This window comes from Salvia splendens, chromosome 9 (genome assembly GCF_004379255.2).
Source record: "Salvia splendens isolate huo1 chromosome 9, SspV2, whole genome shotgun sequence".
NCBI lineage: Eukaryota > Viridiplantae > Streptophyta > Magnoliopsida > Lamiales > Lamiaceae > Salvia > Salvia splendens.
In genome coordinates, this window is record NC_056040.1 from 10,081,361 (window position 1) to 10,099,038 (window position 17,678).

Below are 17,678 nucleotides of genomic sequence, written 5' to 3' on the forward strand. Positions count from 1 at the left end.
ATTCACATAAGACTTAAACCTTAAACAAAATTGGTGTACAGAAGTATATAAAAATTGAAACAAAAAATTTAATAATTCACCAGTCCTGGTTTCTTTTTTTCAGATGGCCTATTTTGATATTCTTTCACTGCAGGAATGCAAGAGCAAGAATGTGCCGAAGCTGCATTCACCAATAGTCACCACAGTTGCATGATCCTTCCTCGAAGTGGTGAAAGCGATTAGGATCACGTAAGATGATCAATCTCCCCGTGATCTTGGCTATGAGCTTGATCACGGTGTGGCAGTCCTCACAGACGCGCAAGTTCTTGTAAATGCAAACAGGTCTCCCACTCGGTATCTTCATAATCCCATAAGCAACAGCTAGTCTTTCACTATGATACTTGAGCATATGCTGCTTTTCCTCTTCCTCCACATCATGCAGTACCAGTTTTGTGGCTGAAACATATCCCTCTTCTTTCATCCGCAAATCCAACTCTTCTAAGAAAGCATAGATGCTACCGCTATCAGGATGGGTCGAGTCTCCAACAGAAAACGTGTGAATCTGGTTTAGCACTTCAACCCAGCTATACCCCGGAGTTTTGTGAACACCCGTATCCCTCATTCTTAAACGCATCTTCTTAACATCTTGCCATCTCCCTGAAGCTGCGTATAAGTTGGAAAGAAGAACATACATCCCAGAATTCCATGGCTCCAAAGCAAAGATCATTTCAGCAGCCTTTTCTCCCAGTTCTGTATTTCCATGAATCCTGCTAGCGCCAAGGAGAGCTCCCCACGTTGCTCCATCTGGCTCAAAGGGCATGCTTTTCATTAGGTTTTGAGCTTCGTCTAGGCGCCCAGCTCGACCTAGGAGATCAACCAGGCAGGTATAATGCTTTGAGTTTGGCACTATGCCGTGATCTTTGCTCATGGAGTAGAAGTAATGTTTTCCCTTGTCCACCAAGCCGGTGTGACTACAAGCAGATAGAACACCAACCTATATCAAAACAAGCTCTACAAGTCAATACTTTTGATCAACAGATGGATGGACAGGAATTTCTCACATAAAGAACAATCGATCAATGAAAATTTCCACGCTCACTTGTATAGAAAATTTACCTTAAGAAAATTGATCAAGAAAGACACCTCCAATGTGTTGCAAGAAAATTGATCAAGAAAGACAGATTTTAATACACACCTCCAATGTTCTTTCCTTCAGATAAAATTGCATCTTTTCTTGACTCTGTTTTTGAACCATTTTTTTACTTTTTGTTTTATCTACAATTTACATTTCAGAAAGTATTGTGAAATCATCAACTTGGAGACAGGATGCATCACAAACGAAAATTGATTCTGAGATAATGCAGTCTCAACTCAAGTAAATCAGTAAATGGAAGCAAGAAGTCAGAAAATGCAATTGAAATTTACCATTGTAACTTCATCAGGTTGTATAGAGGCTTGTTTCATTAAATCAAAATGTTGGAGAGCCTCTTTGCCGAAGCCATGTCTTGCATAACCAGTAATGATTGTATTCCACGAGATCACGTCCTTATCCCCAATTATCTCAAAAACTTCATAGGCCTCCTTGATTCTTCCGCACCTACAGTACATGGAAAGAAGAGCATTTCCCACATAGCAGCCAGACTCAAATCCAGCTTTAACTACACGCCCATGTATTTGCTTACCAAGCTCAAAAGCAGCAATATCGGCAGATGTACTTAAAACACAAACAAATGCAGATCTGTTTAACCTTTCCCCATCCCTCACCGCCTCAATAAAAATCCGTAATCCACCCTCACTATCACCATTCTGAATGTACCCGGTTATGATTGCCGCCCAAGAGATGCAATCCCTATGTGGCATCCTATCAAATAAGTTCCTAGCTTTGGCAATATCGTTGTTTTGAGCATAACCAGTTATCATAGTGTTCCAAGAACTAATATTCTTGCTCGGCATTGCTTCAAACAACTCTCCTGCCAAATCCATATTCTGGCTCTGCACATATCCTGCAATCATTGCATTCCACGAAATGACATTTTTCTCTGGCATCTCATCAAAAATCCTCCTTGCTTCATGCAACTGCCCGTTTTGTATGTAACCCGAAACCATTGCCGTCCATGTGACCACATCACGGCTTGGACATTCTTCAAACAATTTCCTTGCTTCTTTCATATTCCCATTTTGTGCATAACATGTAACCATCGTATTCCAAGAAACTTCATCTCTAACATGCATATGCTCGAAAATCTGTCTCGCTTCAATGAACCTCTTCTTCTTCAAGTAGCCTCCCATTAAACAGTTCCAAGAAACCAGCGCCCAATGCTCTTTACTCTCAAACAACCTCCTTGCCTCCTCCATCTTCCCATTTTGAACGTAGGCTGCAAGAATCCCATTCCAAGATATCTCATTCTTCTCCGGCATCGCATCAAAAACTCTCCTGGCCTCATCCAAGAACCCGTTTTGTGCATACCCAGACAACATCGCGTTCCACGAAACAACATCCTTCTCTGGCATTTCATCGAACAGCCGCCGTGCAGCTCCGAGATTCTTGTTCTTAATATTACCACTTATCATTATATTCCGAGTGACCAAACCCTTCACAGGCATTTCATCGAATACCTGTTGGGCTAGCTTAAATTGGCCATTGGACAAGTAACCGGAAATCATAGTATTGTAGGAGATCGTTGATTTGCTAGGCATGGAGTTGAACAAGTGTAAGGCGGCGTCGCATTGGCCATTGCGCAAGTGGCTTGTGATAGCAATGTTGCATTTCACTATGTCGGAGTCTGTAAATTTGTTGCTTTTGGGCCTCGGCGGCTCCCTACTGGCCGGTGGGTCGAAGAAGTAGGTAGCACCGCGGCGCGGCGGCGTAGCACTCCGTGAAATAATTCTTGTTCTTTTCTGCGACGAGCGTATGATGGTGGTGTGGAAATGTCTGAAACGCATGGAATCATACGAGGAAAACCAACTTTCGAAAAAAATCCTTAAAAGCGTGTGCTACTTTCGAAATTCGAAATTATAAAATTCATCTAACAAATCAATATAGTCGTATCAAAATAGTAGCAGTACCTCGACACAAATCGCAATAGTTAAAAAGTAGAAAAAGCAAGAGAATGTGTATATTTTTAGTGAAGGATCATGGTCCACTTAACAATTTCTTTTTCTTTCTATCAATTTTTGTGACAAAATAACCAAATTTCATACTCCACAACAAGCTCAACCTAAAAGGACAACTAATTGTTGATAGAAGAAATGGGAAAATCATGTTGTAAGTATTCATATACAAACGGTTGACTGTTTGATGAAGCAAAAGATACAATCGACCATTAAAATTTACGACTAGTATACAAAAAGGAGGGATCAAGGGGATTAAAAGTATTTACCATTTCTTGACTAGAGGCAAAACTTCGCGTTCATTTCCGAGTCCAACGGGATCCTAGACTTCATCGGTCAAAAACCATTGGTCCTCAGTGAGTAGATGCAGCAAACCACAGTTGTACCAACACCCACAACATTAAACAGTACATAGCAGCCTCTGCACAAGATTTAGGTTTCGATCGTAGACTTCATCTCGAACCTGCAACTTTCTTGGTTGATGGTTCAGCATTGGACTCCGATGCTTCACGACCACCTTGGGAATTCGCATTGCAGTAAATCATATCTAGCTAGGGACGGTGGGAGCTATCTGTGATACCTTGCCGCCTGCAGGATGCCACAATATATGCAAGACTACTTGTGATCTTTCTTGCTTCTTTTCAACATTATCGACACAAGGTCGATAATGTTTCACGACCACCTTGGGAATTCGCATTGCAGTAAATCATATCTAGCTAGGGACGGTGGGAGCTATCTGTGATACCTTGCCGCCTGCAGGATGCCACAATATATGCAAGACTACTTGTGATCTTTCTTGCTTCTTTTCAACATTATCGACACAAGGTCGAGATGGTCATGACATGATCCGTTCCCTCCAAGCAGATATTGCAGAGCCTCAGCTGCTGCGTCTTTCTCAGCTAGCTTCTTGTTGTTGCAAGGCTTCCCCATTATCTCCATGCCGTTAAATGCAACTGTCGACTGAAATTGGCTGTTCTTTTGTTGCTTAGTTTTGTAGCTGGGTGCGGCATAGCCTGCACGTGTCAGCAACGTCTGTAGCTGGCTCTTAGAGTTATCGCCACCAGGACCACTTTCTGTGTTGTGTACTGAAGCTGATTTTTGAGCTTCTGTCATTGCTGCAAGGGGTGGATTCGAAGGCAGCAGCAACTGAGGGTTAAACACAAATCTGCCACCACAACGATCTTCCGAGATCAGCAGACGGATGGCAGAGATGAGTTCGTGATACGAGTGTATGTCCATCGTGGGGTTTAGAAGCTGCAAAACAGTATACATAATTAATGAATTAACACATGAAACAAGCAACCCAGATTTTAGTTTAAACATCCACAAAATATACAAGAAAATGCAGTTTAGCTTGAAAAAAACATAGAAAAAACACTGAAGACAGTGTACATAAAATAGATAGTTGAACTCTTTTCACTCACTTTCGTCTGAATTAATTCGTCAAGCTCCAGCTTCAAACTCTGGAACATTTTTGCCAGAGCAGGATCCATAAAGAATTCAAAGTATCCACTCAACATTTTTAAGTGGCCATCATGTGAACTCAAATTATTCTCATCGGCATATATTTCCATGATCAAGATGCCATCACCGTGATTACAATGTATACGAAGTTTGAGAAATTTACCGTGCCACCTCTCAAGATGTTTCCACCAAATAACAGAATCATGGAATCAGATACAGCTGTTGAATCACGCAGAAACACAGAGTTCACCTTGATCTTTTCATTGAAAACAAACCATGGGTATGGTATTCTTGTGTTACGTGCATTCACAGAGTTCTGAGCCAATTTGGAAGGAACCAAAGGACTCTCCATTAGTCTATAAATCCTAAGCATCAACGCAATTTAAGACATCAAGCTAGCTGAAAACTTACAGAGTACAAAAGCACATTCCCATCTTCCATTGTTTTGAGAGAGAAGGATCTTTCATTGTGCTGTCAGTGAGTTCATATCATGCAATTAAAAAATAAAAAATCAGCAAGTAATTGTCAACTGATTTTATGAATTATATAGTACTCCCTCCGTCCTAAAAAAATAGGCTAGTTTTAACACTTTGGGCCTTCCCTTAAAATTAGACCAAGTCTAAATATAGAAAGTTTTCAACAAATAATAATCCTACACATTATAATGTGGACCCCACAACCCACTAACACTCCTTCCACTACCTCCCCCCTCTTACTTTACCAATTGCACAGTGAAACCCGTGCCATTTATAAGTTGGTCTATTTTTTGAGGACGGGGGGAGTAGTAAATATGCTTAATACATTATTCATTTAAGGGCTTGGAAGATAAGATTGCCATTAAAGATAGCTTGATTACATAGCCAGGCCAGCCAAAATAAATAAAACACAACCATGTTATCAACATTAACATCTTTGTAAGATCGAAAATCATGCTTACCACAACAGAACAAATCCCTGGATACAAGCCATAACAAATAGCTGCACGGAGTAGATTCTCGTCATAGCTCCAGACATTATAAGTAATTGGGTTGCTATCCACAAGTCCTGCGTCCATCAGCAAAGAGTAGAACTCCTTACGAAGGGAATCAATAGCTTTCATTGATTGTGCAGACAGAAAGTTTTTCCAACTATATTCATATGCATTGAGATCTTTATCAGCAACTTTCCAACCCTCATATGCTCGGACAAGAGCAAGATGGTCGCTGAAGTCATGTGAAAACTGAGCTTTTGCCGCCTCTGCCAGCTATAACAAATAAAGGGAAAAAATGTTATGAGCTGTTAGTTCTGTGTCAGCTTTATGCCTCAGACATTTACTTTCCATGTTCATTGGTAAATGACACGCAAAAAAATTATAAGATTATTTGACAACCCTTATGAATAAAGAATTAGAGCACATTTGGATTTGATTATAGCCCCATGTATGACCAATAAAAACAGAAGTGCAATTACCAGGGCCCTCTAAGCCCTATGTATAAAAAATGTCCTTTTAAAGAGCAATAGTTGAATGTCTCTTACATCTTTCTTATCCAATGGAGAGCTAAGAAAGGATCACGGACACTTAGACCAGCAACAACACTTAATATGGGATCCAAGCAATTAAAAATGACACCTAATATAAGCATTTTCCCAAGTTTGGGCTCCATGGGAAGCATTGTCAAGTAGAGACCTACAAAACAGATGAGGTAGATTCATGAACGGAAGTGCATCATCACATAACCTTAAAATGGACGAATAAGTAAAATTGCTTGTTAACTTACCCAAAACAGTTACTCTCATCTAAAGCCCCAATAATCTTTAGGTATTCTATAGCATTTTGAACCTAACAATAAAGAGAAGAAGTTATAAGAGGCAGACACATGAAACAAGTAAAAAGTCATGACAACATTAAAGCTGGGAATTTGATGGAAATGCATTTGTGAATAGTGCCAACTGCTAAGAAAACATGTTCCAGCTAACATGTAAGCATTACCGCAAGATATTCAGGTGACTGCAATGCCCTAGATAAGAACTCAGAGATACCCCCAAGCTTTAGACTCTTGATTTGTAAACAAAGGGATTGCAGTGGAGTTCTCAGAATCTCTGGTAATTGATATTCAGCAAAATCATCAAATACACATTTTGGATAGAGATGGTAGCATTCTCCTGGCTGAACACGACCAGCACTTCCTCTTCTCTATTTAAAACACCGAAAAAGGAAAGGGGGAAACAGAAAATTAACAGAGGAAATAAAAAGCAACCCAAGTGAATGCTGAAAGTTCTATCACTAGAACCTCCTACGAAAATATAACCTTAGCGTGCTTTAAAACCATGCAAAGCTTTTTAGGTAAAGTTTTAGTCCATCTATATCCTCTTAGTCACCACTCTCTTTTCATACTTACTTTTGGTTTATTTAAATAGCATTCAAAAACCAATACCAAAAAGTGTTTATCTCAGAACTGTCTGCACTATCAATGTCTCTATTAGCTTAATATGCTCTATGGTTAGATTGTGGTAAACAAAGAGCATTGATAATATCACACAGTGTTAAAGAACTTATTGGTGCCGATGGCTGACAACTGAAAAATAAGCTGGCTGTTACATACTTGCTTGGCTGAAACCTTTGAGATCCAGGAAGGAAGCAAACAAGAAGTGTTGTTTAGCGCATCATATGATGCCTCTTTTGCCTTCCCGCAGTCAATAACAAAAACTACATCATCAATAGTGATACTAATCTCAGCAATATTTGTGGCTAGAACAACCTTTCTTATTCCATCTGGGGGTCTGTCAAAAATCAATTTCTGCAATGTTCAAGGTAAAAAAATATATTTAAAAAAAGTATGCTAACTTAAAATTTTATACCCTTAAACCCATGCATTATAGCACAAGAACAGGCAACTTATATATATCATGGTCAGGAAACAGAATGAAATTTTACTGCTAAAAATAAGGACCTATTTTGATTTATACAAGAAAATAATTTAATTGTACATGGCATTACAAGCTAAAAGGGCACACTTCACGCAATCATGTCCTTGAGCAACTGAATGCTGGGAGAGGTTACTGGGTAGTTATCAGATTATATGACGATAGACAATGGACAATCAGGAAGAATGTCAAAGGTAAAACTTTAATGACACCCATTTCAACATTTCCTTTTTTAACCTGAGGACCTGCATAGCTGAAACTGCAAGGAAATGGCCAAACCACAAAATGTCTAGTGATCTAGCATACAAGATTATACATGCAATAATCTTTAGCAAAAATATGGGTTTGTTAGAGGAAGGAAAGAAAGGCAAAATGTTCATGTAACAAACAAACTGATATATATGGCACACCGCACAACTAATTAACTCAGTAAGAAATCAAAAGACAGCAGATACATTTAACAAGTAATGTTCAAATAACCTGTTCTGCACTGCCCATAGAACCATGGCACGCCAGTAACAAAACTCGATTTGCATCTCCTACAACATGATGAGCTTGAAGCTTGTCCTTCAGAGCTGTTATGTCATCCCACCCAGTCATAAACACTAAAACAGAACCTGGTCTTTCGTTTTCACATATCTTGCACAGAAGATATTCTATAAGGTTGAAACCAAGACAATCTGGATTCCAGCAAGACAGAGACTCCCTTGTCGGAGCACTATAGTCCTTGAAATCAGCAACACTAAGTGTATCCTGATTCAGTTTCACAGATATATTGCTCACACCCCACAAAGACATAAACCATAATTTCACCAGAGTAAACAACAACGCAGATCACCTCAACTGCCGAAGCAATATGGCTCTTTCTCTTTCTAGGTACTTGTTTGCTCATTTTCCATGCCCTGTCCATACCATATTCATCTATTTGATTATGGGGCGTCAACTTGTATCCTGTTATCTCCAGAATACTTTCTAGGAAATAGGTCTGAACTGGATAAGTAAATCCCTAACAGTAACAACATAAATGAATTAGGGTCCCTTCATTATTTTGTACTCCCTCCGTTCCAACTAAGGTGAGTCAAAACTTTTGGGCACAGAGATTAAGAAATTGTGTTGAAAAATAGGAGAGAGGAATAAAATAGGAAAGAGAGTAAAAAGTAAGTAGGTGATGGAACAAAGTAAGAGTGATTGGATGTTTTGTTTTTGTCAAAAAAGGAAATAACTCAACTTAGTTGGGACATCCCAAAAAGGAATACGACTCAACTTAGTTGGGACGGGGGGAGTATGCCTCTAAGTAAATCCATTGTGAAAAACTCTGAACCTTGAAATATGTTAATAATCATACAAATTTAGCCAAAATCAATCGTAGAAAATAAGTAATTATTTATTAGTCTACAAATGAGATGATAGTATACAGTTAAACCAAAGACTAACAGGAATATGGAGCCTTGGAGCCCCACTAAAGTATGATGAGAAGAGTTTTTCATCTAAGGTTGCACTCATCAAGACAAGCCTTAGGTCCGGTCGACGAGGAAGAAGATCTTTCAAAACAATAAGCAGAAAATCTGTCACAAAACATAAGAGTTAAGAATGACACTAAACCCAGCTTAACTTTTACAAAGCAGGTAAAGAACAAATACCTTCATTAATCCCACGTTCATGAATTTCATCAACAATAATATGTGTTACGATCTTTAAGCTTCTATCGAGTGATAATCTGCGCAACAAGATGCCAGTTGAGCAAAAGAGGAGGTGGGTATCCCTTCCTTTCATACCCTCTAGCCGAACTTTATATCCAATCTGGAGTGAGATACCAAGAGTAGGAACATGTAGTTATGCTTACACGGGATTCACACATGCCAAAAAAAAGTACCTGTACAGGTAATAATGAAAATAAGAGACTCACTGTTTCCCCCAATTTCTCCCCTCTCTCTGTTGCAATCCTCTCAGATACAGACATGGCAGATATCTTTCGAGGTTGGGTACATTTAATATTGCACATGCCCCCACGCAGAGAGTCTATCTCGGATTCCAAAATCAATTGGGGAATTTGGGTGGTCTTACCACAACCAGTTTCACCAGATATGAGGACAACCTAAAAAGCTCCAAATTGTCATTCATAATTATAATAACCAAAACTTATATAATGATATTAGAAATCATCTGTAATGTGAGTTCAAGACAGCCATAAAGCTTTTGCACTTGAATAATTTTATGTAAATAGAATTCATAAACCACCCATGCATGCATCAAGGCACTGGACGAGAAGAATCCATCATAGAGGAGAATGGGAAATAAAGACAGCTACGAAGTAAATGGATCCTTTCTGATAGTAAAAAATATAACTCTCTCCATAGTAATTGATAGTATTTCAAATTTAAGAGATCAGAAAAAGACATGCAAGAAATTCACTTCTTATTCGCAATAGTGATGTATTTAGAGGATTATACAGGTAACGACCAAGAAAACATGGAAATACAAACGGCAGCAACAACAAAGGACCTAAGCTAAATTCATTGGCCAAATATTAAATTACGTAACTGGCTACAGAAAAGCATCAGAATGAAAATTCATTATTTAACAAAATAAAGCAATTGGTTTGAAACCATACTAATAGAAGTAATAAAAACTAACACTGGTATCACATCAAACATGAAATACCTGGTTCAGTGCAATGGCACTTAACATAGCATCTTTCTCCTTGTAAGCAGGGAGACTTCTATGGAACTCCATCATATTTCTTCCTTCAGGAGATTCCTGTAACAAATGAAACTATGATACAATAGTTGTGCCTACCAATTACACTCGAGTGACCCCGATAAACAGAACGTTAATGGGAGAAATTTGGTGATAAATTAAGTCAGGTCAAGAAATCAAAACATCTTAAGAGGTTTATTATGGGTTAAATCAGTGTTTGGATTACGTAGACAATTAATGAGACTAGAAATCAGATAACTGAACCTGCCAGTTGCGTTGTTTCTCATACATCTCCATACTTCTTCTCCAGAAAATTTTCTCCATGGCAGTCTTGCTATGTGGAAGTGGCTCTGGTTGCTCAAAAAGGCTGTCATCGGTAGCAATGCTACCATTACTATTACTTGATCTTGACTAGCATCCATGCTCTTACGCTTTCCAGAAATGTAATTGACAAGATATGCATCCACACGCTTTTGCAGACCAGGAGCCATGATTACCTGATTGTCCCACAAAAATGGAGCATTTAAACAGAGACTTCCATTGGAGTGTGCACATCTGCTCAGACTCTCTGAATCTCATTTCTTTTTCTTAACAAGTTTTTCTATTATTCTAATACTCCCTCCGTTTCCTAAAAATAGGAACTTTTGGAATGACATGGATTTGAATGCAAAATTTGTAAAGTAAGAGAGATAGAAAGAAAAAGTGTGTTAGTGGAAATGGGTCCCACCTCATAGAGAAAAAGAACTTTCCTAAAATGGAGCGTTTATATTTTTAGGAAACGGCCCAAAAAGGAAAATGGAGGGAGTACTATTTAGGACCTAGGATTGGGAGATAACTGTTGAAAGAGTATTATTTAATTTATCACAGAGTTAATAAAGCTTAATAGCATGACAAGAATGCAAAAGAAACCACTCATGCATAGGTCATCAAAATAACTCAAGAAAAACGACTAGGAAAGCAGAACCAAATAAACAACAGGTGAAAGATCAAAAGCTAGCAAGTACCTCTCTCTGGGGACGTTTGTCATCAAGATCAAACCGATAGTCCGGCAATGGGAATTTACTGACGACAACTACCTTCATATAGAGGTGGCTGTAGAGTACATGTTTAAAAGTTAAAAACTCAAAAAGTTAAAAACAAAGGAGTGCAATAGAAGAGACAGATAAGATGCCTATATAAGCCCATTCTACTAGCTACAGCTGCTATTTGATCAAAATCTCTTCTATCTTTTTTCTCTCTTGACACTACCTCTTGCTTATCGTTATCATGTAACAGGGCATTTAACCTCCATTCCCATGTATTAGCATTCTCTGAGGATAAAGAACCCTGAAATTAAAGAAAGTTAAAAAAACTACTGTAGTAGATAAATTTGTTACATGAGACACAAGCAGAGCACCAATGCAGCATGCATAAAGCATGTAGGTCCAAAAAGAATGTCAAAGACAAATTTAACTTCAAAAAATAGTGAGAGGTCATCCAAGTTCGAAGCCAACGGTACGATTCAAAGCTAAAATGTGTTTGCAATGAACAACGGACATATTTCATTATTCTGTATTATATATCAAAGGAAACCACGATTGGCATCGATCGTGATCAACCCTAACTAAGCATATATAAGATGTATGTTGCGATACAAATCCATTTTACACAAACAAATTAGGCAAACAAGTAAAATACACATAATAATACTAATAAATAAATAAAATTAGCATACAGTTTGTGCTGAAAACACGACTGGGCGATCAGAAACTTGCTGAGCCACCTCCTCGCGGCCTGACTTTTCCTTCTGCTGCTGAACTTGCTTCTGATAGTGATGAGGTGGCAAGTAAGGATAAGATTTTGCGGCTTCACTGTTGCCATTACTGGTAACTCTTACACTATTAAACGACTCTCGTTTCTCAGCATCACATTGAGTAGTCACATTCATAGACTTCGAATCATTCGAAGCGGATGCGGTTGCGACGGTGTTCGAAGATGGGAAGCGGTGGTGCGGAGGCACGTAGATCCCGCCGTAAGCAGACGGCGGTCGGTCCTTCATTCTGAAGAGTAATCGCGCCGGTGGAGGGTCGGCGGTGTGAGGTATTAGGGTTTTGGAGTGCAAATGGAGAGGGGGAAAGTGGAGACAAAGGAGGCTCATGCAAATAGGAAAGTGAATTCAAATGACGTCGTAGCTGAGGATACAACAACTCCGGCGGGGATTGGCCGGAGTTGAGGAGATTTGGCCGGAATTTATCACCAAACGCGAGGAGCGATTTTGGTTAAGTGTAGCTGATATGAATAGAGTTTCAATTGGTTAATTTGAGTGAGGCGCGTGCACCTTTGAGTCATTGGAGTAACAAATTTCCATAATTTTTTATTGGTAAATATATTGAAATATGAAGATTCTACTAAAAAAATTCTGGAAAAAAACAAAAATCATTCTGGTAGATACTCAATGTTTCTAATCATTTTACTATTTTGAAATTTCCAAGATAATTTTGAGTCAATTCGACTTTTGGCAAAAAAAATGTGATTTTGGTTTTCGAATAATCAATCACTCTAAATACCGACAACTAAAACCTCCAACCTCGTTAATACAAGTCCCCGACCCGCATTGGAAATCAATTGTTCTGTTCACGATGCGCAATCTCCTTCCCTCGTGCAGACGAGAAATGTCACCGTTGTATGGGAGGCAAGTGCAGTACCCCGGTTGAGGGCACATATTCGTGTTCTCGTTGGTTGTAGTGATTCATACGATATATAACAACGTTGAAGGATCAGTGTAGGCGTTGCTGCTTGAAAAGGAACGATAGTTAGTAGCGCGGTTGCATATAGCAAGCATGTTGATATTGGGGTGGTCGAGTTCCCATTTGAGCACGAGTGGCGCAGACACGAGTTCCTGATCATATTGGTCGGTGTGAAGGCCATTGTAGTCTTGCTCAACCCTTTTCTTGTCGACGGGGAAGGCGTACCCGCACGCGACCCGGGTCTGTCCTTGTTACTGCTTTTGTAAGTAAATTGGAAAGTTTGTAGTGGTGTTGGGATCGGGGCCTTGCAGTAGTTGAGTCCGTTGCAGATGCTATCGTTGGTGGGGGTGTCGGGGGTCCGGATGTTATCTCGGACTTGGACGAGCAATTTATGGACCCAAGTTATTCCACCTGATCGGAATTTGTCGATCTCAATCTCAAATTCAAATTTAAATTTTTTTTAATTGTAATCAAATTAAATTTACTAGATAAATAAGCAGCATTATTCAATTCAATGCAATCCAATAATCAAACATTTCACAAATACAAGCAATCATGATTTATGAACCTAGCAATCGCCGGTCATCATCCACGGTGATGGAGCTGGAATCAAAGCGCATGCTTCCGGTGATGGAAGAGAAGTCTTCATACATTTCATCAACCTCAATCGCTTCACTCTCTTTACCACAATCTTCATTTTGCTGCAATTCCGTTTCCTCTCTCAATTTCACCATCCGAATACCTTCCAATTCCGCCGCCACCTCATACATCGTCGGCCTTCTCTTCCCATTCAAATGCAGACATCTTTTCGCCAGCTGAGCCACAGCCATGATTTCCTCTCTCTTCCCCTCTCTCACCACCCTCTCATCAATAATATCAAACACTTGATCCTCCTCCATCAGATCCAAAAACTGCGTCGCCAAACTCCTCCCTGCTTCCGCTCTAATCGAAGATATCGCCTTCTCTCCGGTGAGAAGCTCAACCATAACCACTCCAAAGCTGTACACATCGCTCTTCTCTGTGTACTGGCTCGACTGGAAATACTCTGGATCTAAATACCCGAACGTCCCCAGCACTCGTGTGGTGACGTGAGTTTGATCAATGGATATTGTTCGTGAAGCTCCGAAATCCGAAACCTTAGCTCTGTATTTATCATCTAACAAAATATTTGTTGATTTGATATCACGATGATAGATAGGCGCAGAAGCAGCGGAATGAAGGTAAGCAATAGCTCCAGCGACTTCTCTCCCGATTCGGAGGCGGAATTCCCAGGAAAGGGGGAAATCCTCGCTCGGATCGTGGATGTGCCCGAAAAGTGTGCCATTGTTGATGAACTCGTAGACGAGGAGAGGAACTTCGGTCTCTAGACAACACCCCAGCAATTTGACCACATTCCTGTGATTGATCTGGGAGAGAATCACAATCTCGTTGATGAAATCCTGCAAATCCCCTTCTTCCACCATCTTGGATTTCTTGACTGCGACAATCTTGCCATCCGTCAGCATTCCTTTGTAGACCGTTCCTTGGCCGCCACGGCCAAGGACGCGATTCTCGTTGTAGTTATCAGTGGCTTTAGACAGCTCCTTGTAGGTAAACACCTTGGTTTTGTCGAGGCTGTTGTCGGTTGAGGAAAGCTGCTGCTGTAATAACAAGCCGCCGTTGCGCTTGAAGAACTCTTGCCTCCTCTTATCCTTGATTTTCTTCCTGATGGCCCTTGCGGCTTTCCAGCCCGCCAAGGCCAGAAGCAGGCCGCCCAGCACGGCGCCAATGGTGATGAGGGCAATTTTAGGTTTGGTGCTGGCATCGTTGTCTGCATAGCGACAAGTATAGCTCCCAATTTTGTTGATGCAAGTCCCTGTGCTGCAGTAGTAATTCCTGGTTACATTGCCGTATGTTCTCGTTTCGTTAAGGGCGCATTCGTCAATGTCAATACAACCTTGGAATACATAAGGATTGCCTTGGTATCCATCTTGGCAAGAGCAGTATTTGGTGGAGGATATGTATCCATATGCGTATTCGTTATAATAGTTTGAAAGATAAAATGATGTTGAAGGATCGGTGTATTCGTCACTGCTTGTAGGGTACCGGTAGTTAGCAGCAAGTTTGCAGACAACAAGGCTGTCGTCGATGGCTGGGATGTCGAGTTCCCACTCGAGCACAAGTGGTGCAGACACAAAATTTTGATCATATGGGTAGGACTGGTTGATCTGAAGGCCTCTGTATCTTGTGTAGTCTTGCCGGAACCATTTCTGGTATACAGGGAAGGCGTAGCCACAGAATTCATTGTTGCTTTGTATGCTTCTGTAGCTAAACTGGAAGCTCTTAAGCCCGGCTGGGATTGTGGCCTTGCAGCAGTTGAGGCCATCGCAGCTGCTGCTGCTGCTGCTGTTGCTGTTGCTGTTGGCTTCACAGATGGACATGCATCCTCCAACTGTAGCGGTGCCACTAGAAGTAGTAATCCACACGGCGTTAGTGCAGCCTAGCACAGCCAGCGTGTTGTAGCGTGGTGAGATTGTGAATGGACTGCCTTGGAGGGACATGGGCATGGATTCTAATCTCCGGTCAGCTGAGCAATTCACGGGTGAGACGGGCTGGTTTACAATGACTACGCCGTGCACAGAAATGTTCAATACTTCGAGGTTGATGCTGCTCAGGAATGGTCTTTCCGGAGTGGTGGTGGTGGTGGTGTTGCAGGTGATGGTGAAGGAGGCGTTGAAACTGCATCCGGGGCCAACTCCGAAAGGGTAAGGTATGGTGACGTTACCGCACTTAGTCTGACAGTCTTTGTTGATAGTCCAAGATATTTCTTGGGACTTTGTTGTAGTTAGACAGAGGAAAGAAATGAACACGAGGATTGAGGGAAACATCAGTGGTGTTAAGGAAACAATCTGCAGAGGGATGAAAGAATTTTAAGTACTAGTTTAAGTTTAACTGTGACATGATTAGAAAGAATGCTTAATTGTATATACCTCTCGTGATAAATTTGCTGATCAATCAGAAGTGCTGCTTCTCAGGGTTTACAGCTTCTAGTTTTTATGATTGGAAAATGTTTGATAGTGTAGAGTTGAGGTTGGTTATGATAAGTAGATATTGAGTCCATATTTGTACTAGTCAAACTCTGACTCATTCCAAGGTCTTACTTTTCAAAACAGAGTTTTGGGAAACTTCCGCCATTCGTATTTGGAAAATTTGTGCATTGGTAAGATGAGAAAATTTGAATATATATGAATTACACATGCATAAACATATAAATTCCATAAATTAGAGATGAACCAGTAATTAGCTCTAAATGGGATTTGAACTCTGATGCTTATTCGTTCGTTTATTATTCATGGATTATATGTGTTTATGCAACGTAATTCATGCTTACGCATATTTCTCATTTCTCACGAATATTTAGCATTCTCATTTGATCATTCTCATATACATACACATATATTCCCTATATTATAAGTTAGTCCATTATTGTGACTTATCAGGTTTTGGAAAAACCTTTGAAGTTTCATGAATATAATGGTATGTTTGGACAATATTTTCGTTGTTGATACTGCGTCAATAGAGCGAAAAGAAAAAAATAAAAATAACTGTTAATGGAAACTTCCCAAATATTACAATCAATTAATCTCGAATAGATCCAGATAAAATATACTACAAATTAGTTTTTTTTTTTCATTTGAGTAAAAAATACTAGTATTACAATGAAAGATGGAATTAAGTTATGTCGCGCCACCAAACAAATCTTTACATAAACACGTTTATGTGTATGAAAAAATGTCTTCGCCGTCCACAAAAGTTTCTTTTCCCAATAGTGTATCCATAAAAATAAAATAAAAAAGGTGATAGTGTGACAAATACACGCGATGGGTTTGTTCAAAGTTGGACAGCCCATCTTACCACTCAACAATTACCAAGAAACAACACAACAAAGTAAATAAATCTTATCTCAAGATATATTAGCTACTACTTAAAAATATTGTTTCCCACTTAATGGATATAAGTATCTCAATCATTCTCAATTGGAAGTTATCCACACAGGCCCGTCCCTTGGCCCGTGCGGTTGCACTTGGAAGTTATCCACACAGGCCCGTCCCTTGGCCCGTGCGGCCTGTGCGACCGCACAGGGCCCCCAATTTTCAGGGGCCTCTGAAATATTTCAGCCCATATACATGTGTTTCTATTTTTTCAGCCCAACAAAGCTATTTCTCTTGTAAAGCAACGCCTAGGCCTTTTTCTAGCACCGTGACTCCAATTCTGATCGGTTTCTTTTCCCGATCGTAGACCTGGGAGCCGCCTGTTCGTGTTCGGTGTTCCTCATCGACAAACGCCGCAACAGGGACCAGCTCACCAGAGCCATCGTTGATCGCTTCTGCAGCGCCTGCCATCGTCGGCCATTGCGATTGTGAGCAGCGCAAACGCATCAATTTGTTCAACGAGACGACGATCATCCCATCAGGGCAGGTACGTTCGAAATGGTATATTTCTTTAATTATCATATAGCTTTAAAATGCATTGTCTTTTTTTCTATAGTGGTAGGCCTCATTTTAGATTTTTGCACAGGGCTTCTGATTTTGTCGGGACGGCCCTGTATCCACACCATAATTGCAGAAGAAACCAGGTATGTGAACTTTCCTGTTAAATAGCATGCATTGTTGCTAATTTAATTAATACTATGTAAATGTAATTATAGTTATTTATAGATTAGCAACAATTTGTAGCTAATCTATATTAATTTTAGTATAACTCAATGCCTTCCCATTATTAGTTTTTATATGTAGCTATTATTCTATCTTTTTATCA

General features: G+C 40.0%; 2 protein-coding genes and 1 pseudogene across 2 annotated transcripts; all 3 read right to left on the bottom strand.

Annotated features, from left to right (window-relative positions):
• Positions 1 to 34: 34 nt before the first annotated feature.
• Positions 35 to 3,054, bottom strand: LOC121748200 (pentatricopeptide repeat-containing protein At4g02750-like). The gene is made up of 2 exons (XM_042142429.1): positions 1,405 to 3,054; positions 35 to 973 (listed from the first exon to the last, which is right to left on the bottom strand). Exons 1-2 carry the CDS (start codon positions 2,920 to 2,922, stop codon positions 167 to 169), a joined length of 2,325 nt encoding a protein of 774 aa, XP_041998363.1. The 5' UTR covers positions 2,923 to 3,054; the 3' UTR covers positions 35 to 166.
• Positions 3,055 to 3,198: 144 nt separating this feature from the next.
• LOC121748202 lies at positions 3,199 to 12,473 on the bottom strand (annotated as a pseudogene).
• Positions 12,474 to 13,367: 894 nt separating this feature from the next.
• Positions 13,368 to 16,046, bottom strand: LOC121747744 (wall-associated receptor kinase-like 3). Its single transcript, XM_042141842.1, has 2 exons — positions 15,851 to 16,046; positions 13,368 to 15,769 (listed from the first exon to the last, which is right to left on the bottom strand). The coding sequence occupies exon 2, from the start codon at positions 15,746 to 15,748 to the stop codon at positions 13,442 to 13,444; it is 2,307 nt and encodes a 768-aa protein (XP_041997776.1). The 5' UTR covers positions 15,749 to 15,769; positions 15,851 to 16,046; the 3' UTR covers positions 13,368 to 13,441.
• Positions 16,047 to 17,678: the final 1,632 nt, after the last annotated feature.